The 26,733-nt window shown below is 26.4% G+C and overlaps 3 protein-coding genes across 5 annotated transcripts in view; 2 read left to right on the top strand and 1 right to left on the bottom strand.

The window, feature by feature from the left end:
• Window positions 1-15,268, bottom strand: part of LOC113552204 (E3 ubiquitin-protein ligase MYCBP2) — a 271,715-nt gene extending 256,447 nt beyond the window's left edge. For all 3 annotated transcript variants that reach the window (XM_026954950.1, XM_026954952.1, XM_026954951.1), the window contains exons 1-28: window positions 15,069-15,268; window positions 14,925-14,982; window positions 14,611-14,826; window positions 14,396-14,549; window positions 14,128-14,315; window positions 13,926-14,061; window positions 13,678-13,850; window positions 13,431-13,613; window positions 13,155-13,370; window positions 12,718-13,084; window positions 12,505-12,663; window positions 12,213-12,444; window positions 11,299-11,462; window positions 11,040-11,222; window positions 10,822-10,950; window positions 10,537-10,742; window positions 10,280-10,463; window positions 10,014-10,155; window positions 7,983-8,275; window positions 7,786-7,913; window positions 7,315-7,449; window positions 7,146-7,237; window positions 6,901-7,081; window positions 3,735-3,954; window positions 3,517-3,657; window positions 765-919; window positions 330-704; window positions 49-258 (exon numbers count right to left, since the gene is read on the bottom strand). In XM_026954950.1, the coding sequence (XP_026810751.1) occupies window positions 49-258; window positions 330-704; window positions 765-919; window positions 3,517-3,657; window positions 3,735-3,954; window positions 6,901-7,081; window positions 7,146-7,237; window positions 7,315-7,449; window positions 7,786-7,913; window positions 7,983-8,275; window positions 10,014-10,155; window positions 10,280-10,463; window positions 10,537-10,742; window positions 10,822-10,950; window positions 11,040-11,222; window positions 11,299-11,462; window positions 12,213-12,444; window positions 12,505-12,663; window positions 12,718-13,084; window positions 13,155-13,370; window positions 13,431-13,613; window positions 13,678-13,850; window positions 13,926-14,061; window positions 14,128-14,315; window positions 14,396-14,549; window positions 14,611-14,826; window positions 14,925-14,982; window positions 15,069-15,139 (5,091 nt within the window). In that variant the 5' untranslated portion in view covers window positions 15,140-15,268. The remainder of the gene's footprint in view (window positions 1-48; window positions 259-329; window positions 705-764; window positions 920-3,516; window positions 3,658-3,734; window positions 3,955-6,900; window positions 7,082-7,145; window positions 7,238-7,314; window positions 7,450-7,785; window positions 7,914-7,982; window positions 8,276-10,013; window positions 10,156-10,279; window positions 10,464-10,536; window positions 10,743-10,821; window positions 10,951-11,039; window positions 11,223-11,298; window positions 11,463-12,212; window positions 12,445-12,504; window positions 12,664-12,717; window positions 13,085-13,154; window positions 13,371-13,430; window positions 13,614-13,677; window positions 13,851-13,925; window positions 14,062-14,127; window positions 14,316-14,395; window positions 14,550-14,610; window positions 14,827-14,924; window positions 14,983-15,068) is intronic.
• A 5,735-nt stretch (window positions 15,269-21,003) lies between these two features.
• LOC113554931 (THO complex subunit 3) lies at window positions 21,004-26,222 on the top strand. Its single transcript, XM_026959031.1, has 7 exons — window positions 21,004-21,192; window positions 21,268-21,483; window positions 24,805-24,961; window positions 25,024-25,228; window positions 25,319-25,480; window positions 25,758-25,866; window positions 25,954-26,222. The coding sequence occupies exons 2-7, from the start codon at window positions 21,289-21,291 to the stop codon at window positions 26,101-26,103; spliced, it is 978 nt and encodes a 325-aa protein (XP_026814832.1). The 5' UTR covers window positions 21,004-21,192; window positions 21,268-21,288; the 3' UTR covers window positions 26,104-26,222.
• LOC113554930 (sorting and assembly machinery component 50 homolog B-like) lies at window positions 21,360-22,908 on the top strand. Its single transcript, XM_026959030.1, has one exon. The coding sequence runs from the start codon at window positions 21,561-21,563 to the stop codon at window positions 22,878-22,880; it is 1,320 nt and encodes a 439-aa protein (XP_026814831.1). The 5' UTR covers window positions 21,360-21,560; the 3' UTR covers window positions 22,881-22,908.
• Window positions 26,223-26,733: the final 511 nt, after the last annotated feature.

Genomic DNA, 26,733 nt, shown 5'->3' with positions numbered 1-26,733 from the left:
TTCTGATTGTTAAACAAAAAAATATTTTTAAAATAAATTATTAATAACCTCTGCCAACAATTCAAGTTCATATTCGTAATTTCCAACCCCAGCAAACACACCACAACCGGCAATAGTAATACCAGCACGATCTACCCAAAAACAAATTGCATCAGGAGAACCATTACCAGCATTCCATGTTTTGGTTTGGTTGATTTTAGCAAATCTAGAAGGAGTAGTTAGCAAAATTTCTCTTTCATTAACTATTTCTGTGCCATCCTAAAAAAAATAAGAATGTAATATTTATAATCTATTCAGTATTTAATAATCAGGTAACTCTTATTTATTACTTCAGATAAAATAGCTTGTGATGACAGTTCAGCAACAACTCTCGCGACAAGATGTGAGCAATTAGTAGAAAGTGATTTCAAATCATTGTCGGGTTTTTTGTTATTCAATATTACATTTCGCACTGGTAACGATATTATGTCTAAAAGATTTGTAAGTAGTATTTCCCAATTTGGTTCACTTTTTAAATTATTATGGGCCGCTGATGTTGTAGCATTGACCAATAATGGATAATAATACTGGTGATCTTGATCCAATGATCCAGATTTTTCATTATGCTTTGTTGATTTTAATATTGGCATAAGTTCACGAAGTCTATATGTAGTGTTACACAACGCAGCCACGACCGCAGTAAGTAGCTTATTTTTATGATCAGTCTAACAAAAATAACAAAATAAATATAATTACATATTATGGTTCTATTAAAAACATCTTACATTTTTTTTGTCCATCAATAGTTCCCATAAAGAATATAGTTTCAAATGAGGTGTAGGATAAAACGCATGGTAACATGACACAAATGTTATATGACATTCATTCAATATTTGATTTAACCATTTAATACACTTCATAATTTTCACTACTTCACTACCTGTAATAATAAATTTTAAAAAATCATTAAGAATTTATAATGTTTTGTACATTTTAATTTTTAATTCTGAGCTAATTTAGTTAATATATAAAAGCTAATAGGGATTATTAAATAACAATTATTTGTTTTTCGTTAAATAATTTTTAGAATAAAATTAGAGGTAGGTAAGTTAAAAAGTTTCAAATAACCCTTTTATTGATTGGAAAGTAGACACAGATGGTAGGCATTTTATAAAGGTCATTTTTGTTTGACATTTTAATACAAGATTAATTAAAACAAATTATAACTTATAAAAAAATCTCGAAATTCCTTTGTCAGCTACTTTTTTTTATGTACAGGTACTATAAATCTTATTTTATCTTTTCAGTGTATAAAAAAATGTACACAATAAAAATAATAGAATTTCTGTAATATTAGATAATATCATTTAATGAAGTTAAATAAACTATCTACAATAGAACTAAAACACTGAGTTTTTAAATTGTTATTATAATTATTATGGTTTATAATAAACGTGAACTTTATTTACACGAATGCTATAAAAGATATGTTCATATCCAAACAAATAGCAATTCCATGAAATATTTAAGTGACTAATAGGTCACAATAACAATACAAATTAACATAGTTTTTACTCATGTACGTAAGTACTCGGCTTCAGGTTCCTTATTTTGGATTTTAAACTGAACGATGAATCTGTAAATTTTAGAATGTTTTTTTTTTTTATTTGTGTCTATAATGACTTTTTTGAGCAATAGGTAAAAATTAAAATATGTTTTATTTTTCAATTTTAAGATAGTTTAAAAATTGAATCTAATTAGTAGTTTAGTACTTTTTACTATTCCAACTACTTTTCAAAATATTCTAAAAAATTGAAGAAAAAAAAGATATTTAAATAAAAATTAAGATTTTAATTATTTGTATGTACAAAACTCAAAAGTTATCATTCATACTTCATAGGGGCTTGAAACTTTTGATAAATACCTGTTATTATTTACTATACCTACTCAATTAAATTTTCAAAATGTTTAGATTAATTTTAAACTAATTATATCACTAAACTATTCAAGTCGTTCTATGGTATATCGATATTGATTTTAATAAAAGTAAAATAACAGATTTACCGTTTGCAGAAAGTAATTTTATTAAGAAGTCATATTATTATAATTATAAATTATTATATAACATAAAATTGTTTTTGGAAAAAAATAGTTCAATCTATTGTATCACTAATAGCAATATTAAATAAGTAATAACTAATAAGTATTCTCAAGCCAGTGTTTCTTAGTGTGTCGCAAAGTGTATAAATGACGCAAAATATACAAACATTTTTAACACTATTTATAAAAATTAATAGGTACCTATATTTTATATTATTTCTATGATGATTATATTATATGAAATAAGTTATCTGTTATCAAATTTATCATTATTTTTTATGGAATATTTTTTCTTTGTTATTTTTAATTTTATATTATCAACAAAATTAAATATTAAATATTACCCATTATTCTTAAATTTTTATTGAGTCACAAAGTATGAAATATTTCGTGTATCGCCATAATACAAAGGTTGAGAAATACTGCCGTAAACAGTTAGACCTATGGACTTTTCTCACTCAAAATCAGTTTTTATATGCATTTATTTATCATTATAAAGTTAGTACTTACCCAATTGTTATAGTAAATTATTTTTCTTACAAAATTGTTTTTATTGCCAATCTGACTTAAAATTCAAAAATAGTAGACTTGTATATTTTTATAATGTATAATATATCAAACTGAATTATATTTCATACTTTTTATAACCCCTCGAATCCTCCCTAATTACATGATATTATATTTTAACCACTAAATAAATGTCCTACCCAATAAATATCCATGTTTACCTTTTTACATTTTTTATAATATGTATAAACATTAAACAAAGTTACTTTAAAATTTAAATTAACCATAAATTATGTTGAAATTAGTGCTTAATCAATGTATAAAGATAAACATTAAATAAAGTATTACTTATAATCATTTATAACTTTTTTTAACATTTATAAATTAACTACTTTTATATATTTTTAAAAACTAATTCAATCTTTTTTTATTTCCATTATAAACAAAATATACAATTTAAACGCTATCATTATTTATATTTGATTTATGGGAATATTATCTGATTATTAATTATTAATTTGGAAGTTAATTTTTTTTTATTCTCATTACGTAGGCTACATTGCTATAATATCATTATAATATAATTTCTATTAATTTAATTTTAGTATCTCGTTCTTTACGTTTAATTAACTTTTCCTGTTCACTTATTTTGATAAGGATAAATTACCTACGTCATGTTTTTGAAACAATGTAGAAGTGACATTGAATCTTTTAACTTCCAAATATAATTAACCATACTAAAAAGAAGACCCTAATAAAATGAATTTAAAATATCGTCTTTCTTTTCTTTTACTAATTAACTTATATTTCATGAGAAATTATTAATATGATATGAATATCAATTGACGTTCTCAAACACTTTTAACAGTTTCAAGAGTTTTCTGAAAATAAAAATCTAAATCTAAAACTAGATAGGGCAAATCATATTACCTTTATTGTCAATGAATATCCGATCAACGTTTTTTAAAACTTCATGTGGACGGACATCTGATAATATTTTTTGTAAAAGTTGTCGGACTTCAACAACACAACTAGCAAGAGCTTCAGTTTCGTGTAACTTCATTTTGTCAACTGAAATAAATTTAAAATAGATTCATTAATTACTTTGTTACACTGTACAATTATTGTTATAAATTAATTATCAGCACCTTGGTCTGGATATATCTCGTGAATATAAGAACGAAGTAAATGGAAACATGATTGGCTTATAAACATCAGTCGTTTAAGTTCGCAAATTGACGAAGTATCTTTTTTCGATAAATCCATGTAAAAGTTTTTTTGTGAATATGGAAGACACATATCTGATATATTTTTATTGATTGTTGTCCACGACCATCGAAGTAGTGTTATTAAAGCATTAAAACATTCCTGGGGAAGAAAAATTAACAGTAAAGACCAAGACATATTCAGTAGATACGTTTTTCGTAATTTAAACATTTAAAATTTTCAATCTTTATGTTTGATTGTGCACTGCTATATTTTTTAATAAATCTTAAAAACATATACATAACAAAACACACCTTAGTCGAATTTAAATTATAATATTTAAAATAATCATTAAATTCTAATTCGGACATTTAGACCGCAAATTTACAAATCCAATACAATTTACACAGCATTCAACACAATTTATTAAACACATCAAAAATACGTTTGACTACACGAAAACAATATACTAGTAAGCAATAAAATGTTAAGGTTCTTTTTTATTTATTTATTTTACATTCTCGTCTTAAACCATCCAAATTGAAAGAAAATGTTTTGGAATTACATCCATATTTTTAATATTTAATTGTATATAAAATATAAATTATTATACTTATATTATAAATATTTAAAATATATATTAAGTATATTATGGCGCTATAGATAGGCAATCAAATGTACACTAATTTCACCGATTTGTTTTTTTTTCATTGCATTAAACAAACGGCACATTGTACAACATATTATGATAATATGTTATAATAATAACCTGTCAGATTAAGTTGTGTACCTTAGTTAACAGAAAATTTACAAGAAAAATCATCAATCGAACTGAGACCAGAAATGATATATGCCATACAATATGCATATTTATTAGGGTTTTTAATCGATCTAAGCGCAATCAGTATAAACGGCCAGAAAACATGCGATTATTCAATGGAGTAGACATGCGTTTGTATGTTGACGAAGAGGATGCTTCGTAATTTATTGTAATAAAGTTATTAAAAAAAATATATATATACAATATGTTTGTAGTATTTGTAGAAATTATTATGACAAATGTGTTTTATGCACGAGCTCTATTTTTCTGGGTATTTTCGTTAATTTCATCCCATATTTCATTTGATTTGATGACGATAATAACTAAGCAGTACAAATTTATTTAAATGTTCCAATTATTTAACAATGATTTGAATATTAAATAAAATAAAACGATAACATTTCAATAATAAAACGAGTGACTAGCGACAAACAAGTAATGTCCACGCAATAAAGATAAACAATAAAAACGATAATTATATAGTAATATACAAATCACATTATAATAAACAATGATAATAACGATAGCTGATAAATTTGTACCAATGCTATAATTTAAGATTTAAATTATTATGGTTAAAATTTCAACATTTGTAAATATACCTATTTACTGCCATTTGATAAAATATTATTGATATTTATTATTATATTTGAACTTATTAGTGCTACGAGTACACCCTTGTACGATACATATACGGTATTAGCGGGATATTCAAAAATAAAATAAATCTGTTTAATTAATGTATAAAAAATTGAGAAACCATAGTCTTGTTACTAGAACAAGGTATCGTGAGGTTTAAATTGTTTAATGATGCTCGATTAGGTACTATTTTAGATGGTGTATCTTTAGTTGCCTATCATATATATTATCATTGATTATAAATACTCAATGATATTATTTAATCTTTAAAATATACTCACACTATGATAAATATAGTTTCTGTTTATGCCAAAAGAAGATTGAAGATTAATACTTGGAAATTATACTCCTTGTTAAAAATTAAAACATTATCAATAATCACAATAGTAATGCTGACTAATAGGCGTTTTTGAAACAATTACCAAAATAAGTGCGTGTGTAGGTACCGTGGACAATGGATTTAATGTGATAACAAGTTCATTTATAATATTTATACTATCAAGTAAAAAAAAAAATATAGATTAAAAGCTGTGAGTGCATGGGTGGTCAAATGGAAGTTTGCTTCAGGTCTAAAAATTGTTCAGCACGCTACTAGCCGAAACTACATTTGTATATACCCACCGTACAATACATATTTTTAATACTTTTGAAGTAGTATTATTCATTTATAATAGCATTTTTAATTTTACAACTAAAAATGTATTTCTGTGTACTGGATCAGTGCCCAGAGGTCACAAACAATATGAACTCGTGTACCAAAATTTATAACATTATATATTTTGGAGCTAAAAGTTATAATTTTAATACCAACAAATTAATAAATTGTTATCTATTCAGTATTTATATTTATTATGATAGTTAAAAATGTTTTATTTTAATTAGAATAAATATACGTAGGCATTTTCAAATTAATTTTGTAGCTTAATAATTTATTCTATTTTAATTAAATTGGCATACATAATTTTAATTAAATATTAAATGAGGTTATTGTTGTTAAATGGTTTTTACTTTTCAATATTTTTTTTAATTTCTAGTCCAAATAACTTGTGGCTCCATATTGGTGAAATAAATAGGATATTTTTCATACGAATCTACAAAAATATTTTCTTCATTTTTGATTAAGAAAGGATTGAGGAGTATAATATTATTTGTTTTACAGTGGCATTTATTTTTTTTTCTTCACATTTACTTCAATCTATTAACATAGAACATGGCTTTTGGTAATACATTTTAAATTATGTTATTTTAGAGAGTAAATAAATTAAATTTGAAATATCCTATACCTTTCTTAATAGTCAGTCAAACAAAAATATTTGTAAAAACACCAGATTCAAAAAATAATTTTTAATCTACTTGTAGAATCAAAATGTTCATCAAATATTTACATTAGCATTATATAGATATAATAAACAATTTTCTCTTTAATGTTCCACCAATAATAATTAATACTATACACCACAACACAGATATTTATAAGAGGATAAAAATATGGAATTTATAAACATACAAACTTTTATAATAAAACAGTATAATACAAAATAACAGTAAACCACAAAGCATACAAAATAATGTAAAAGCAAAACAACAATAATATTAAACAAAAAACTAAAACAAGCATTTATCACTCAAAATCAATTTCAATTCAATACCTTATTAACTGTGTGTGAAAAAGCATCACTTAATATATGAATATCACTATTTGATGTGTGTATAGTTGATATTGACAATGAATCAGGAATAACAGTTTTATACAATATTTCAGGTATCTGTCCAGCATTTATATCAGTACCATTATTTGATCTTCGAGATGATTTGAATGAAAATGTTATTCTATAAAAAAATTACAAATTATTTTAACAATGACTATTGAAGAGCATCAATACAATTATATTACTGTTCGTCACTTGTAACACTACACATTCCACTAGAACCACAGTCACTTGATGGACCAGTTATTCTAGCACATCCCACATACCATCGATTTGCCTAAATAAATTCAAAAATTAAAATTAAAAATATTATTATTATTATTATTATTATTCAAATAAATTAATAATAATTACAAAAAGAGCAATAGGTTCATCAAGTAAGACTGGATTTTTTTGTCTAGGTGCGCATTCATAAGTAAGTTCATCAGTTTCTGCTAACAGTTCCCCATCAATTTCTCGCTCACCACCTTCTACGCCAATGTCATAAACCTACATTTAAAAATATAATGAATTAATGTGACAATTATCATTTTCCATTTTAAATTAATTTAATATTGAATATACAAAATAAATTATAAATATAAGATATTTTTAAATTATTTAAATAATTTGAAGAAGAAAATATTTAAATTAACTTATAAAATAACAATTAAAAAGTCATTAAAAACATAATCTTATATTAATGAGTGTAAAAACTAATACTGAGTATAATACAGCTTTTAAAAAACAAAATTAAATTATACATATTTTAGACAATAAACTTGATTTTTTTTTAATACCAATATTACATTTTATTACATATGACAATTAATAAACTCATAATACCTTTAGTTTAACTGTATACTCTCCTCTTCCTCCAAATAAACCAAAACCAACTAATGCAATATTACAATCAACTGAGAACCGAATAGCCTCAACCGAGTGTCCAGAATACCCCCAACCACCGCCTAAACCTAGAAATATAAATTATTTTAAAAATTAGTTATATAATCTAAAATCAAGTTATGATTTATTATACGTACTTGCAAATCGGTTGATGTGTAAAAATTCCTTTTTTGGTTCTACGGTATTTGATGCAACCGGTATATTACTTTGAGATGATGCTATACCAATCGGAAACAATGATAAATTTTGGGCCAAGATGTCCATACAAGTTAGTAAATTAACTAAAACTTGAATTCGAGATACAGAAATCCCAGCAGTGGGTGGCAATGCTAGTTCATAATTCAACAAGGAACTTGTATCATTATGTCTTCTACAAGCACTATTAACATTATAACATGTAACCACAACTTTTTCACTTATATCACTAATACTGAAAATAAATAAATAACATATATAAATAAATAAAATTAATGATTGTTCTAGCTTATAACTAAATCACGGATCTGTAGAGAATTGCATATTTTTTTTCTTTTCATGCTAATAAAAAGTCATTAATGCTATTTTACATATTTAGTACAATTTTAGTTAAATTCCAATACAAATCTATATTTAATTCAAATTTGAATAAAATATATTATATTATGCAGTATAGGAGTACCATCAGATACTAACTCTATTACTGACTACAATCTATTGTCTATGAGTTACAAAATTAAAATAGAGTTAATTGTTCCATAATTACAACCATGCTGTCAATTATTAATACTGAAAAGATGAAGCTTTTATATTCAAATACAATTTTATTCAATTATAATTATATTAAAACATAAAATGTCAAAAATTAGTAGTTTTAAGTTTTAAATTATATTAATGAACTTCCTATATAAACAAACAATATACACAAAAGTTTTTTTTCTGATTAAAACATAATATTTTGTAATACAATTGGAAAACATAATTGTTTAAAGAAAATCACCCTTCATCAAAATAAAAACAGTAAAGGACTTAAATAATACAAATAAATGATTTCATTGTTTATAGGTAAGATAAAAAAATATATAAATCAACAGACAAACGTTAAAATCATTTAAAAAATATAAAAGCATTTATTTATTTATTTATTAGTTTATTAGTTTATTTATATATCTAACTAAAAATTAAATTTTTGTTATTTAAAATGTGTTTATTTATCCCAAATATTATGTTACACATTTAATATTTAATCTATTTTTTAACTAACTAAAATTTAAAATCTTTTAATATTGTTTATTGTTATTTATTTTTAATATTTATAATATATTATTATACAACTTATTATAATAATTTTAAAAAAAATTGTATAAGTCCGTGCTCTATTTATAATTATTTACCAAGCATACTTACTCACTCTTTTCTTCTTCAATAACACAATAACTCAAAATCTGATTTTTGAAATTTTTAAATAAACTTAAGCTTTAAAGACTATGTAATTTTTAAATTCTTAATATTTCTTGTGCTACTAAAGGAGTTTTCTGTGGAGAAGCAATTTCTATTTTTTAAATGAAAACCATGTTTTATGCTAAAATTATTTAGAAGATATTTATAAAAAAAATTAATTTATCTAAATAAAAATTCAAAAGAGTAATAATTTTCAAGTTAGTTAGTATTATACTTTGTGTACTAAGAATAATCAATCCATGACAATGGGTTCGGAAGATATGATAACTATGAAAATTGTTGTAATTAATATTAATCTATCAATATTTATATTTAGTAAAAATTGTAAAAGTATAATAAAGAATAGATTCTACATTACATACATTTTATATTTTAGTAAAACATTTTTAAGGAATATTTTCCTCAGTATAATCAATTTCATAACTGAAAAACTAATCATTCAATTTAAATTTTGAATTAAGTTAATCAACATTTTCAAAAAAAATATCCATTTACAGTAAAAAAGGGGGTTCTTATTTAAAAATAGAACAGAAATAGAAATTTAAATCGCCACAAGACACTCCTTGAATAGTACAAAAAAATAAAAATCTCAAGAAAACGAAAACATGTAAATTTCTTAAAGTGTATTTAAAATTTCAAAAGTAAGAATTTTAATAAATTTATTATTAAAGGAAAAAATGGAGGTAAACACGCTTGGCAAATCAATATATACTTAATATTAAATTTCTTACTGCCATAGGTTATTATATAACAAATCAAAGCACCACATCCCAGTATGTTTTTCATCAAATTGTATCTGATTATTCCCTGAATAACTATTGCAAGTGCCATCTTGTTTGTTAATTGCTAAGCATTTATTTGAAGTCATCACCACTGATTATGGGGTACACAATTTAAATGTTAAAAAAAAAATGATTAAGTAGTATGCAATGATATAAATGAATTGTTAATGTAAGTTAGTATTTAAATCAAAATTATTTAATTTTAAAATACTTACATATAATATCATTGTTGGCCGCAATAGATAAAATTTTACTATTTATTAACGCTTCATCAACTTTTACAATTGTTTGATTACCACAGCACATAACTACTCTTGCTCTTCTGGTATGAGGTGGATTTATGTCTTCTACACTTAATGGTACATGATTGCATCCACTATCACGTCCAAGTTGACTTTTCTGTATTACATTGAAATAATTGTATTATATTTATCATCAGGTAGTATAAATAAATGTAATATTAATTGTTTACCAAATAACTGCCAAAAGTATAGAGTTTACCATCTTTCGATACCAATGCAGTATGATTACTACCAGCTGATACACTGATAATAGGATGTTTTAAACGAGGTATTTTTAATACAGTTGGACCTTTTCTACTGAGCGATAGACTACACCCAAGTTGGCCATTTGAGTTACTACCAAATGTTATTACTTTCCCATTACTTAGAAGTAATACTTTATAAACATATAAAGAAATTATGATGAATATAAATATATATAAATTAATACATTGCATTTTATTATAACATATTACCAGTATGATGTAAACCACAACTAATTTGAATAACTGGGGAGTCTGTTGGTAAAAATACTCGCGCAGGTGGTAAAATAGTCATTCTAGCAGTATCCCTTTCTATATCGCTCCCTGGATTAACTGCATCATCTAACGAAATAAAAAAGTATATATTTCATTAACAATATTTAAATTATGTTCTTAAAAAACTTAAGATTTCAAATATATTTATATATTACCAACAGAACTTTGAGTTATTATATTGTTTTGAGTTTGAAAACGTATGTTTGTATTATTAGCGGTTTGTATGCTACTATCAATATCAGCACCCATAGAGGAATTTACTTGTACTAAATTCAATTTTTGTCGTTGTCCACATATATTCAATCGCTTTTTAAAACGATCTCCAAATACTGCTTTTTCTTTAATAGAAAATTATAAATTAATAACAACAAAATAATAATTATTACTTAAACAAAAACATTAAATTTTTTATACCTCCGCCACCAAAAATAACATCAAGTCTCATCATTCCTGCTAAATCAGCAGCACCATTTGGTCCAAGCAAAGCTAATTCTGAATTATCTTCAACTTCGCGAGCACATATACGACAACATCCGCAAATAGTGCATCCAGCATCTCCTTCACCACAACCGCATTCCCTAAAAACATTTTAAAATTAAATGAAATGTGTATAATAATGATTAAATAAGACATTAATTATCTAATTAAAAATAAAAACCAGTTATAATTAGTTTAGATATGTATGCACTAAAAAGTATCAAAATATGCCATATAGTCAAAATTGTGAAAATATGAAACAAAAATACAAGAAAAAATTATAAACTATTATAAATAAAAATTTTATCTATGAAACAAAAAACTAATTTTAATTATATAAATACACACTACACTGGACTGGACGTATATAACACTAATTAATAATTTTTATTATTTTTATACACTATGAAGTGTAATAAAATTATATTCTTTTTTTCAAAATATTAGTACTTTTTTTTTTAATTTCAAAGAAATTACAAGGGGGGAGGAGGATTAAAAGTATGTAATTGCATAGAAATCCATGCTGTAGTAATATTTTTTTTTCAGAGCATTTGAACTTAAATGATATGTACAAATTGAAAGAATGTATTTAATTCTTTTTAAAGTAGAAAAAAGATATCAAACCATTGATATTCTACTATATATCATTTAATTAAAACTAATACAGTAACTTTTGATTACAGCATCAGCCAAACATTTGAAAGTGGTTAATTATAATGATATAATATGTAGCATAAAATGCAAGATAATTTTTTGTAAATAAATTTCATTGTGATTAATTAATTAATTAATTCAAAAACACTAATTTATTTCTAAATTCCCTAGATTACTTAATTTTAAGGTCAACTTACTGGCCGGATTTACGATTGGATCGTATACTGCTAAGACAACTATAGCTATACCCTGTACATTCACCACATACAGTACAAACCATGCAAACTTCATGTTTCCAGTTATGTTTTCCTGGTTTACAAATATCTTCACAAGGTTTATTATCATCATCATAGTCATCATCAAATATACTCTGTTCACCAACAGAACTAATTTGGTTTAATGATTCATTATTGGTTATTTCAGGATAATCTATATTAACATATTGATGTTTTAATAAAAGTTAATAAAGACAGAAAAATAATATTTAACTGTTTTTATTGTTTTGAGGAGCACATATATCACGTCCACATTGACCTTTATTATTAATTCCAAAACTATAAATGTGTCCTTTAGCACTCAATGCAATTGCGTGTGCTTTTCCTAAAGCTATCTGAACAATTTTAGCATTCTTTAAATCTTTTACAAGACCTGCAAGTAATAAAATTTAATAAGAGTATTTTAATTTTAAAAATAAATATTTACCAGTATGTATATCACAATAAGTATCATCTTTTCCAAACATATACAAAAGACCATCTTTGGTCACTAATGCAGTTGTACCATTGTTACAAGCTATATCCACAATAAATTGTCCATCTAATTTAGTTATCCTTTTTGGCTTCAGTACTCTTGGTTGCTTTCTATACCTTCCATTATCACAATCTTCACCACGCCGTGATACTCCTAAGAAATAAGCTGATCCCGTATCGCAAAGCAACACACAGTGTAATCCATCATGACCAGCTGCCACTTTTATGATTTTACATGGATTAGGTATACTTAACTCTGACCATACAGAACGATAACAATTTATACTACTTTGTCCATTAGATTTTAACCATTGAAATGCCTGATAAATAATTTTTTTTTATACAGAACTAATATAAATTTAACTCCTTATTCATAATTATGGTACTTACTTTTCCAGATTTAACTGATATAATAAAACAATCTTTTAAAGTAGCAACAGAAGATACTTCTTCGTCAGAAGCACTGTTAATAGCACTTTCAGCAGTAATAGAATCCCATAATTCAGAAACACCATAAATACGTACATTACGACGGCTTAATACAAGAGGAACTTCATTAACAAGTTTCCCAGTACTAGGATCAATACTCTTAATCACGTAATTATTCTATTCAAGGGGGAAAAATATTAATTGTGTTTATGTATAATAAATTAGTAAAATACTTACTGCAGATTGATCAAGGAAACATAATCTATCTTTATCACTAAATACAGGCTTACAAGATGTATTCAATGTTACTGAAGTATCTATTTGAACTCTTCCTAACTTTTTAAATGTATCTCTATCCAAGAACTCAATTTCTTGATTGCTAGTCTGATTTGGATAATTAATCCTTAAGTATAACATTTTCTAGAAACAGATAAATAAAAAAAACATATTGATACAAATAAATAAATATATTGTATATACTAACTTGATAAAATCCAAGACAAACATCACTAGAATGTAAAGTATGACTTGATGTACGTGCTACATTGATATATGGATGTCCACTAACTGTACCACCAAAACCAGTACCAATTTTATGAAACCCATATTCTGAATATGTATACAAATAGTCTCCGTCACATGCCATTCCTTTGACATCTTATAAAAAAAAAAAAAATTAGAAACTGAACTATGCATTTTATTAATACTGAAATATAATTAAATTATAAGTACTCCTTAAGTAATTTAAATTTAATGTTATAATTTCAGATGACTTTGGAACTCCATTGGACATCCAATCAGGAGTTTCATAATCCCCATATGTAAGAACACGGACACATTTTTGTAGACTTGTTAAAACTTTTGGTAACTAAAGAAACACATTAATAAGTTAGTGACAATATAGATGTATATATAAAATTATAAATCCACTTACAATTATTTTTCTAGGGGATGCACTATTTGGGCACATGATTAATGTTGTTAAAGTGTTTAATATTTTACCAGTATCTCCTCTAACTATTACTAAACTTATAAGACAAGAACACGAAACTGCTTTAAAGTCATAAGTGCCATTCTCATAATTTCCAGTTGCCATATCCAATAAAAGTTCATATAATGGATCTATACAATTTGTAATAATTTATGATTAAAAATATAAATCATATTCATTCAATTTAATTTCTGAATCAGCATAAACTTACCTATAACTTCTGATGGTTCATCTTTTAAAGCTTCTGGTGATTGATACTGAATGATATCTAATAAAGCCATTAAAGCTTTAGTACATATTTCTGGTGAGGGAACTCTACTCTCTTTAATCAGTTCAAATACACTACGTAAACCGATGCCAACTACCTAAAATTAACAACAACCATTAGTTTTAAAATATGTTTCCCTAACAATATCTTTTACTAACCTTTGGTATGAAAATTTCCGGACATGATATAGCTTGAACATTGTTGGAAGATTGTAGCACTCGATTGAGAGTTTTGAGACATATTGGAGCTGATGATGAGTTCCAGTATGCCTCGTCAGCTTTTTTAGCATGTCTATCAAACACAGCATATCGAGCAGCCGATAGTACTGCAAAGGAAGAAGCATTCCCCGATACGTACATGGTCCACCCACCATCCTATGAAAATAAAACAAATCATAATTACACAGTTGAGTACTAAATAACAATGACAATAACAAAAATAATGACAACCGGTAATAACACTATATCCCTACCTTGTAAAGTTTTGATCCTTTTTGAGCTTTCTGACAATTTTTTTTGGCATGTTGTTTTCTAGATAAATCGTAGATAAATAATAATTATAATAATTTATCAAAAACTAAACAGCAAAGACTTTATGCCCAAATCAAAAAACTCACTTGGGTAATTCTTGGGCTTCCTGGAAAAATCGCCTGTACAACTGTTCAATACCGTCCACCTCGGGCAGCATAGTGATGGATGTGAATCAAGACATATCCCGTTCACGACCAGTAGCAAGTCATTAGGAGAAATTGAACGTCGGCGAACGGCAATGATTTACAACAGACACCCCGAATCTATCATCGTAATATCGTATTGATTTATTTTTACCGGGTTCCCTGTTATCGAATTTCAAACTTGTGTTGATAAACAATGGTACGGTGAGCAGTAGGGGAATATGATAGTGGAGCTGACCAATCGATTGCGGTGGATCGATAACCAGGACAACAGCTGCTATCTACCTGAAAAGTTGTTGCTCTATTCACTATCTAACACTCGAAATAGAGCTCGCTGCAAGAATAAAAATTAACGTAGAAACACTAGAAACCACAAAATTAAAAAATCAGTATCTCTTGCAGTCAAATTGTACCTGTATCCTGTAAGTTATATGGCAGGGGTCACCAATTAATATTTTTGAAGGGCCACATTAGAAATTTAAAATTTTTCGTGGGCCAAAATTCTAAGTACATATTTACATTATTTAATAACCAAAAATAATAACACATATAATGTTGCCATAATATGTGTTATTTATTCTTTGTCCGTGGGCCGGATAAAATGTGTTCGCGGAACGCCATTTGATGACCCGTGATATATAGTATTTAAATGTTATAATTTACTTTACGGGTTATGTTTTAATTTATTATGATATTGTTGAAAAGGCTTTGGGTGTTTGTAATAATTCTTTGAGGACTCATTAAATATTATAAGTCAATATAGTCATCATATATAATTGCAATCATTTTTCAAATTATTTTAACCGGAAAAATGTGTTCGTAGAGTTAAATTGAAAGAAGAAAAATTAAACATAAAAAAACCATCTTCTAAAACTATAAAACAAGTGCAGAATAAATATTAATACCAATCGAAATACGAATCCTCGTTAAAATATTAAAATATAATTTATTCTACCTACCATACGTACTAATAGTGTTATGTTAACATAAAAATAATCATATTTGGAAAATAAAAAGTACGTAGTTAAATCCTAATGCTGACCGATAAGAATGATGAACATGAACGTACTTACTAACTGGTTAGTACTAAACAACGTTGTACCTACTCGTCGACTGAGAGGCACATTATCGGACGAAACTCGAATTTAGTTAATTTGCAATTTATTCAGAGTTTAGACGTCAAACACGCTGTACAAAAAGAATTTATTATAAAATGTCTGCAGACTGCGAATATTAGCCAGCATCAATATGAAATCGAATTCACTGTTTCACTGTTATTCTTGGTGAAGTCGTCGATAATAATATTATCATTATCTATATAATAGTATGATGATTTCACGGATTGAACTATTGAAGTACTGTAGTATAGTTAATGAACCGACGACGTATAAGTAAAATTGTATTTCTTAGCTGAGGGCGTCGGACATGGAACGACAGCAATGCAGGATCGGTTATACGAGAAAGAGGAGGCACGGAGTCTGGCGATAAGTCACCAACGCACGTTCCCCGGCTCCCCGAGGTGTGACGAGTTCGCGGGTGTCGCGCTGCACGCTCGGTCATAGACGCCTCAGAGTCTCAGACTCGTTCAGCATGGCGGCTTATTGGTGGATCCCCTATTTACTAGGAAAGTAGTTGCAATTGCCTCGTGTGCGGAGGGCCTACAACGGTACCAAAAACCGAATGGACAACGAAGTTGCTTGCAATAAAAGTTATGGCAATCGTGACTAATTTACGAGAGCTCGGCAATATCAACCGTAACGTAATAACGAGACCGATTGCTTGATGGACAAGAAACGTCATAATATATTATAACTGTAATTATAGTGCGAAACTGTACTGCATTACGCGTACAAAGATAGGTATACCGACGACAAACGGTAGAAAAGTTGGCGGGTGGCGATAGAACAGCCGGCGAAAAAGCCAAAATAAACTGGGGGGCACTGATTCAAACCTCACAAATCATGACTAACGATAATATTTTGAAATTTATTTATAGGTACTTATTACTAATTAGTACCTAAAATTGTAATTTATCATGTATCATGATAAAATAATTGATTAATAATAGGCTTATCAGCACAGCTGATGTATATATATTCTATATGATTATATCATGTAAAAACATTACAGCAACATGATACAGATTTACAAGTAGCACGAAATCGATTAAATGATTCTTTTTCTTCAATTTAAAATCTACGTGATGACGACTACACTAATATTGTAAAATATGCTAAAGAAATGTCTAAAAAGTGGGATGTACCTTTAGACGTGGTTCAAACCAGACAACGACTAGCAACAAAATATTTTGATGAAGTTGATGGAGATCACAGTAAAATATAACAGAAAGTAATTTTAAAATTAAAATTTTCTTAACACTTATTGACTCTATATTGAATCAGCTTAGGGTGAGGTTTGAAGTTTAAAGGAATTTTGTGATGTGTTTGAGTTTTTAAAGCCAGAATTAATAACCAAATCAAAAGAATCAAAAATTATAAAAAGTTGTTATGATTTTGTACTATTGTATAAATCAGATGTTGGTTCAGAGCTAGTAAGTCAAATTCTATCTCTAAAAGAAATTATTGTTAACAACAATTTAAAGTCCATCTGCGATTTGGCAATATTTATTGTACATGATTTTTCAGCTAGCTATTCAGAAGTTTTAGCAGCTTGAAGTTTTAGCTTTTTTTGACTCTTCCAATTACAGTTGCGACCGCGAAAAGATTATTTTCTAAATTAAAACTAATAAAAAATTATTTAAGAAATTCAATTGCACAAACGCGCTTGTCAAACATAGCAGTGCTAAACATAGAACAACATCGCACTGCTGAATTATTATTAGACAATATTATATCACAGTTTTCCAACTTAAAAGCCAGAAGAATGAAGTTTTAGTATACATTGTTTCTTATTTGTTTCAACTAATTTAAGTAATTGTTTAAACTTTCAAATTTTAAAAATAATAAAAATTAACTTATTAAGTTTTGTTGTTATTTTGTTTATTTTATTGATTGGTTTGGAGGATGTCCATTGCATAACAACTTTGGTTGACCTCTATGTTTTTGTAATTAATTTAGGTTATCATTCTAAAATGTTGAATTCTTATTTATTAATTTGCTTTGTGAATTTTTGAATTTTAAAATATGCTTTAATATACATATTGATGTACATTTGAATTACTAGATGAAAAATGGTCGGAAAATGAAATCATTAACAAGTGGTCTGACATGTTAAAAAATGGGGCACTAAACTTCAGTCGCCCGGGGGCCCAAAAATTGTAGTTGCGGCACTGGATTGCACGACTACAACGGTATACTGAACGACATCCATTTATATATATATATACTGACTGGCTGTAGTGATGATGTATGTATAATATATCAAAATACTGTGGTGACATCACTGACATCGTGTCACGGATTAAACGGAGCACATTAATATTTGCATCCGCTCCGGCATGCGGTCGGAATGCTCTGCAACGTATAATAATATCAATCAGGCGCTTGCCTCGCCGGCCGGTAATTTGATTGTGATTGCCGCTGATCAGTGAAAAATCTCTGCCGTAACATGTCGGTGTCGCCATCGTCGTAATATTTAGAGTACACTATAGTCGAAGCGGTGTTATTAACCGCGTTTTTTTTACAGCTAACCACCGAGCCGCCAAAGTATAGTTAAACCGAAATAAGTAGCTCGGTCCGATCCGGTCCAAAATATTTTTATTTAAAATATTAAAATATTCATTATTAGTGATTATTCCAACATCGAATTGTAACCTTATAATTTAAGTTTTAAATAATGATTATTTTTCATACAAAAAAAAACACAAAAAAATGCCTAGGATGATTTTTATCAATGTTCTTTTAGACTTTTAGTAGTTTCTTCAAGTGACACTTTTGATTTGGAACATACAACTTAGTACTTCAGAACAATTTGTTGTATTTTTTGTTAAAAATGTCCATGTAAAATAGTTTTTATATTTGTACTTTGTTATATATGTATATCCTTCAACAGCTACTTTTCACCGCCTTTAACACTTTAACACTTCAATGACTGTCAATAGACTAAATTTTGTTCACTCAAATAATAACATAAAAGTATGAAAAGTCTACATAGGGAATTTTTAGTAATAAAAAAGAATCTTACACTATATTAAACAATAAAAATATAAGTTATATTGTATTTAGTATATAAAAATATACTAGGTACCTATAAAAATATGAAGAATGAAACATATATTTTTTTTAATTTAATGCATATTTTAACTTTGTAACTTAGCTAGTTGAAATTAATGTGTAAAATAATCTAATCTAACTCGTTAAAACCAATAAGTAACTAGTTGTTATTTTAGTTTTTTTCTTGTAATACATTGTTTATAACCACAACGCATAATATTATATAGCCTATAGTGGCTAAGGATATAAATAATACCTATAGTTTATAGCGGTGGTTTAAACCGTGTGCAGGTGGAAATAGAAAGGTAATGGTGATAAATTCGGTACATTTTCATGGTGTAGGTATATCGATGTTATCAATGGTATACTGTTTGTATATTTATTATTTTGTTAAAATTTCTATATTCTAATGAGTTATGATATTCCAAAAAATGAAAGTTATTACTTATTACCTACTTACTTACTTGACAATTTTATCAATATCAGTTGTTCAATTTGATTTTTCATTCATCTTCAATAGTTCAAGTTCGTTAACTACCTACATTATACTAATTAATGTAATATATTAAATTTGAAAAAACTGGTTTTTTAATTTATATTTTAAACTAAAAAGAACTAACTTCTAACTTCTATTCTAACTTAGTTTGTTTTTGTATTAAAGTAACATAACTTTAACTAGTTGAAAAAAATGACTAACTTGCCCAGCTTTGTGTAAATGTGAGCCTAGGTACTGGGTAGCAAGTACTGAACTAAATATAGTAATATAAATATAACTAATATAACTAATATAAGTATTTAGTTCAGTGGTAGTAAGTGATAATTTATTAATTTTTATAATCAATAAATATATTAAAAATTTTAAAAATTTTCTTTTTTCCGGGATTCCAATATTCCATACGCTAACCGTAGATAATTGAAATTTTCACAAATTCAGCATTTTCTAAACATGATATTATTAAATATATAGATATATTATTATAGATAGATATTATATTTATATTTATTTATTTGTTATTTTTTTGTATATTGTATTCAGTGTTTTTACTTAATTTTTTGATAAATTCTAAAATATCATTAAATAAATCCTGACTTACTGTTTACGATAAGAGAATGTCACATTCGTTTATGTTGTCTATCTTACTAACGCATAACATACCAATATTCAAATTCAGTACCTAGTTTCAGTTTTGTATTTTGTTGTTAGCTTAAGTATTAAAGCGAATTTACCCATTATCGAATTTAAATATAAGAAAATTATCTGTGTTCTTTCGCAGACTTCTTACAATATTTTAATTTGTAAACGAGTGTAAAATGCAAAAATATTAAAATTTAATAATGCTCAATTTCGAAACTCGAATTCAATTCGATGTGTACTGTGTAATATAATTTATACATTTACTTAATAAACTAATAATCATAGATGCAATTCAGAGGTAGTTAGGAATGTATTTAGCAGTTAACATTCTCCTCTTATAATTATTTTATATTACAAACTAGCTGCCTGTATAACTCGTTATATTACAGATTGTAATAAATACATATTTTGGCGGCTGGTGGTTAACGACTAGTGTATCGTTTGCTCCATGCTTAATAATAATATCCATGAAATTGATAAGAAACGTTATTTTTTTTTTATATATATATTATACTGATATAAACGGTTTTTTTACTGTAGTCTGTCTCTGTGGTAGTGTGATTCAGAATCACGGATTCCTATTTGCTACAACTCTACTCTTACCGACCAGCACTGTTAACAGCTCTAGGCCTCCATCGGCTACCACATTTTGGGATTTGCCGATTGTCGTTTTTAATAATATTAATGTATTGTAATTTATAATATTATTTGTTTTTCTATTATTGAAAATTTTTTTCAACCTTGGTACTTTAGAAAAATTGTAAGTAACATTTAACATTTTTATTTATATTATCTGTTTAATTATTACTTGTTATTCGTTTATTTTTTACCATAGGATGAATGAATCACAGTTATAATGAGTTATTGGAAAAATTTTGACGTTAATGTGAATGAATTAAAAGATTACTTCAAAACACATAAGTCTGTCAAAGAATTTCAAGCGCATTCGTCAAAAGTACATTCAGTTGGTTGGAGTTGTGACGGCAAACGTTTAGCCTCTTGTTCATTTGATAAATCTGTGGCTACATTCACATTGGATAAAGACCGTTTGGTGAGAAATTAAATCAAATTACAGTTATTATTTACTTTTTTACTTCTTATTTTATCTGTGAGCTTTAAAAACAAATCATGGTTCTGGATACTGCAAACTTGATTGAGACAAAACCAATCAGGATAAATCGTGTGGATATTGTTGGCCTAAAAAGAACTAAAGACGATGTCGTTAAAAAAGCTACAAAATGTCTGTTTGATTCCAAAACCATCAGTGATGTAATTGCCAAGACAATGATAGTTAAAAGAAACCTGATGCAGTTAGAGTGTTTCAAAGATGTATCTGCCAAACTTGATGTTGATAGTGTCAATGGACAGGATAGATATTACGTTACCATTAAAGTGGAGGAATCTAATTGGGTTCAAGGACATGTCAAACTTTTATCCGACGCTCATTTTGACAATAACCCTGATCCTAAACTGTCAACTGGAGTATCATTTTCAAACTTATTCTGCCGTGGTGAAAAATTAAATTTAGTGTCTGATATATACTCATCCAACAAGAAATTCTCTACTGGTAGCATTAGTTTTACAAAACCATTAATTGCCTTATTTAGTCCATATTTATATACAACAGTATTCAAGAATCATTATGATAGAAATAAATTTGGTTATTTATTTGATGAATATGGGTTAAATGCTGGATTAAATTTAAGCCATGAATATTTTAAAGTTAATTTATTGTGGGAAGGAGTGGCTAGAGATTTAAAATATGTACAAAACGCACCATTTGGTATACGAGAACAGCTTGGACTTACCATGAAGTCATCTGTTAAAATGACAGCTTCTTATGATACTCGTGATAGTGCTGTGTTTCCCAGTTATGGATCTCTAGTACAGTGTTGTTCAGAATTTGCTGGAATTGGTGGTAGCCATGAGTTTGTAAAAAATGAACTTACCCTTCAACATACATTTAGCACAATCCTTGGTTTTGCTGTTACTGGATCTTTTTCATTTGGAATTTTAGACAAATTTGGAACATCCAGCATTTTAGACAATTTTTATCTTGGAGGACCACTGACTTTCAGAGGATTTGAAGAATGTGGTGTGGGTAAAAAAGAAGATGGGAGCATAACAGGTTCTTCAATGTTTTGGAGATACAATACTCATGTACATGCTCCACTTCCATTTTTATCTAAAAAAAATAAACTGTCCCAATTAATAAGAATACATTTATTTATGAATTCTGGAAATGTTGGAAATCGTCTAGGAAATCTAACCAAAGACATACGAGGATTGATCAACAACGTACGGTTATCATGTGGAGCTGGTTTAGCATTAAACATCAACAATTTAATGAGATTAGAAATTAATTATTGTTTACCAGTTTATTATTCCAATAATGATTCTATTGTGTCAAATAAAAATCAGTGGGGCTTTGGTTTGCTGTTCTTTTAATAGACTGATAGTAAATTTAGATATATAATGGTATGTTTTTGTTATTATTTGTTATCTATATAACAAAAACCAATAATTATCTAATTCATTTGTAGTGTACCTATTATAGTAAAATAAATATTGTATTTGTTGAACAAAAATGTTTATTAATTGAGTATTCGATTGATTATTACCTATTAGATATTTTTAATAGATGTATTTTAGTTAGCAAAGGTTGTCAAAGCAAAATGTTTTATCTGTGAATTATATTGACATTTATTTGTAATTGTTATTAACACAGTTATTGTAAATAGCAAATTTCATTTATTCAATTTGTAAGTTTTTGTTTTTGAAGATGAAATGTGTACAATATGTAAATTATACTGATATATTAGAATGTCTTTATATTTTAACTTCATTGGCCTTAAGTAATTTATTAAATAAATGCTTTAATTATGGTATAGATTTTCCAATAAATTTTCTATTGTAAATATTAGATGATAAATAAAATTATAGTTTCTAATCAAAAAAAATTAAATTTTAAAACAACAACAAAAATTAATAAGGTTTGTTAACTTGAATGTTGATATCAAAATTGTTTTCATAAATTTAGTATAATTGTGTTATTTACTATTATAAATAACAGATAAATATTAATTTTTACTGAAAACTTTCTTGTGCAGTCTCTAGGCATGACATTATTTTAAAATATATTTATTGTTCACAATACTTTAAGATAGTACCTATTTATTTAAATATGAAATATTTTTATTGAATATTTGTGGACATTGTTCATACAGCCTTTTTTTTATTGTTGTTAAAGTTTTATTTTTTTATTTATCAATGTTTTTATTTTTAAAATGGTCATTAATTGCCAATTATATTTGAATATATTATTAAAGTAGTTATTGGAAAATTTGTGATCAACTAGGTACGTGATTTTAATATTTACTATAATACATATTAATGGGTGTCAAAGCAAAATTATATATTGGACAGAAAATAATATTATATGATAGTTGTTAATTTTTTTGCGTAAAATAAGCTTAAAATTTTCAAGTATAATTTATTACATCTAATAAAATTAATTTAAAATAAAAATTACCTATTTCTTAATATATAGTTAGCCACCATTTTCTGTACTATATAACTATAATTAAATGTATAGTTTGTGGTCTACTGATGCTTTGTATTCTTCTTTAACTGGGATATTCGTCTAATTATGATTATCATATTATATATTCATAAACTTAAACCATTCAGTATTTTACCTTTATCTCAGTGTTAATATTATAAAATTAATCCGTTATAGATAACAATAGTACCTAGTTGGTATATTTTTATTTGTGGCGTATTATAGCAAGTCATTATATTTTGACTAGTATACAATTTTATAATTTATTTTAATTTGAAGAATTTATAATGAAATTGCATAATCTTAAATAGTTATTATATGAATGTTTTAATTTTTTTATCTATTGAATGTAAATAATATTTTATTTTATTACAATTATTTTTGTTGTGTAAAATCACTGTGTACTGTAAACTACATTTTGGGAGACTGTATAAGTTCATTGGTTAGGTATTTTTTAATTAATAAATTTGTAAAATTATGTATAGTAAAAAAAATCAATGGTTTTCCTATTAATAATTAAGTTGAAAAAGTACTCAACATGTGCTTTTATAATATTTAAATTAATTTTTTAAAACATTTTTGGTTAGTATTTATTTATCTTATTTCAAAACAAAAGTTTGTACAAACTACAGATATCCACACCTTAGTTATAATTTATTCTAAAAACAATGTAAACAAATGTTAATTCATCAAAATTGTGGATTAGCATAATATTACAAATTATAATAGTATGTTCAATAACATTTTGCTTTGATACCTTTTAAAAATAAATACATTTTCATTTATTTTTAATTTTTGATTCATGTATAGAACAAGGAATACACATATAAAGGACACAGTGGTAGTGTGGATCAGTTATGTTGGCATAAGTTTAACCCAGATTTACTGAGTACAGCTAGTGGTGACAAAACAGTCAAAGTATGGGATGTGAGACACCAGAAATGTTCAAATACTATTTTGACCAAAGGTACATGGCTAAAAAATCTTACTGTACTTTCATTCCAATAACATAATTACTTTTGCTTAAAGGAGAGAATATTAACATCACATGGTCTCCTGATGGACACACAATTGCTGTTGGAAACAAAGAAGATTTGATAACTTTCATTGATATGCGCACCCTTAAACCAATCAGTGAGCAACAGTTCAATTTTGAAGTGAACGAAATGTCATGGAACAATGAAAGTGATTTGTTTTTCTTAACGAACGGTTTAGGATGTGTCTATGTGCTAAGGTAAACAAGTATTACTATTCAATTTGACATATGATCTATATCTATTTTAAAATTGATATATAAGCTATAAGTTTTTCAATCTGATTGCAGTTTTCCAGACTTAGTTCAACGGCATGTGGTAAAAGCTCATCCAGGTACATGTATTTGTATAGAATTTGCGCCAAGTGGCCATTATTTTGCTGTAGGTTCGGCAGATGCTTCTGTGTCATTATGGGACCTTGAGAATTTGGCTTGTGTACAGACTTACACTAGGTAACTTTAATAAAATAAAATGGTCTTTGAATTATATATATGGTTTATTGTTGTTGGGATTTTAATCTTCTTTTATTTAAGATGAAAATATTCCCAAAGAGTACAATGCAGATAATAATATTATGGTTCCTCATCAGTACTCTGTTATTTTGATATATCATAATTTAATTGCTACCTATATAACTTATAAATCTGTTTCAATCATTTTCATTTATTTAAAATAATCATATTTAACTATTGCTATAGTCTAAAGTAAATTTTTTTTTCTTAAATTTAGATTGGATTGGCCAGTTCGAGCTTTAAGTTTTTCGTATGATGGTAAAATGTTAGCATCAGGTAGTGAAGATTTGTATGTGGACATTGCAGATGTTACTACAGGAGAAAAGGTAACATTTATTTTAGATATTAATTATTTAAATCTGTTATCATTTTAAAAATTTCATTATTTTTTAACATAATATTTTTAAATTAAGATAACTGATATACCAATTGAAGCAGCAACATTCACTGTGGCATGGCATCCAAAACAGTATTTATTGGCATTTGCATGTGATGATAAAGAACAATTTGATAGGAAAAAAGATACTGGAAATCTTAAAGTATTTGGATTTAGTTCTGAATAATGTATTGAAACAATATAATCTTAAAATTAATTTTTATGTATAAAAAAATAAATAGAATATAAATTTGTAAATATATAATATATATTATATATTGAAGACAGATTTATAAATAATTTTAATTATTTTTAAGCTGTATATTTTTCTACATAAAATAAGAATCGTTCAATCATCCTAAATTGAGATTATGTTATATAAAATGTATGAATAATGATTAAAGCTTTTATGCTAATATATTATTTTAATAAAGTATATTTTCATTTTGACGAGATGTATAGTCAGAAGTCAGTTTATATAACTTCTTCTATTGCAGCAAATTATGTGAATGCTGATGTTTTTAATATTCTTTTTGAAATAATGGTTTTTTTCTCCACAATTACGCCATATATATTACTTTTTATATAAAAATTATAAAATGACAATTTAAATAATTCAGTCAAACATTTTTTATGTATACATGTGTGATGTGTGTCTTGAGTTAGGTTAGGTTTTTGTCTTTAAGTAAATCCAAAAGGACTATAATATAATATTGTATTAAAAGCTGTTTAGTTATGTTGGATATTTGAGTACCCTGCTGTTTATATCTGCAAATTTGTTAGATTTTTTTAGGGGAGCTTTTCAAATATTCAAATG

The sequence above is a fragment of the Rhopalosiphum maidis genome, chromosome 2 (assembly GCF_003676215.2).
Source record: "Rhopalosiphum maidis isolate BTI-1 chromosome 2, ASM367621v3, whole genome shotgun sequence".
NCBI classification, from domain to species: Eukaryota; Metazoa; Arthropoda; class Insecta; order Hemiptera; family Aphididae; genus Rhopalosiphum; species Rhopalosiphum maidis.
Note: the sequence above shows the minus strand (reverse complement) of the source record. Positions and strands in the feature narration are given on the sequence as shown.

Coding starts and splice junctions, on each gene's coding strand:
- LOC113554931 (XM_026959031.1), top strand. CDS start 21,289: ATGAGTTATTGGAAAAATTTTGACGTTAATGTGAATGAATTAAAAGAT. Junction 21,484..24,804: donor CATTGGATAAAGACCGTTTG/GTGAGAAATTAA, acceptor ATTCATGTATAG/AACAAGGAATACACATATAA. Junction 25,867..25,953: donor ATGTTACTACAGGAGAAAAG/GTAACATTTATT, acceptor TTTTAAATTAAG/ATAACTGATATACCAATTGA.
- LOC113554930 (XM_026959030.1), top strand. CDS start 21,561: ATGGTTCTGGATACTGCAAACTTGATTGAGACAAAACCAATCAGGATA.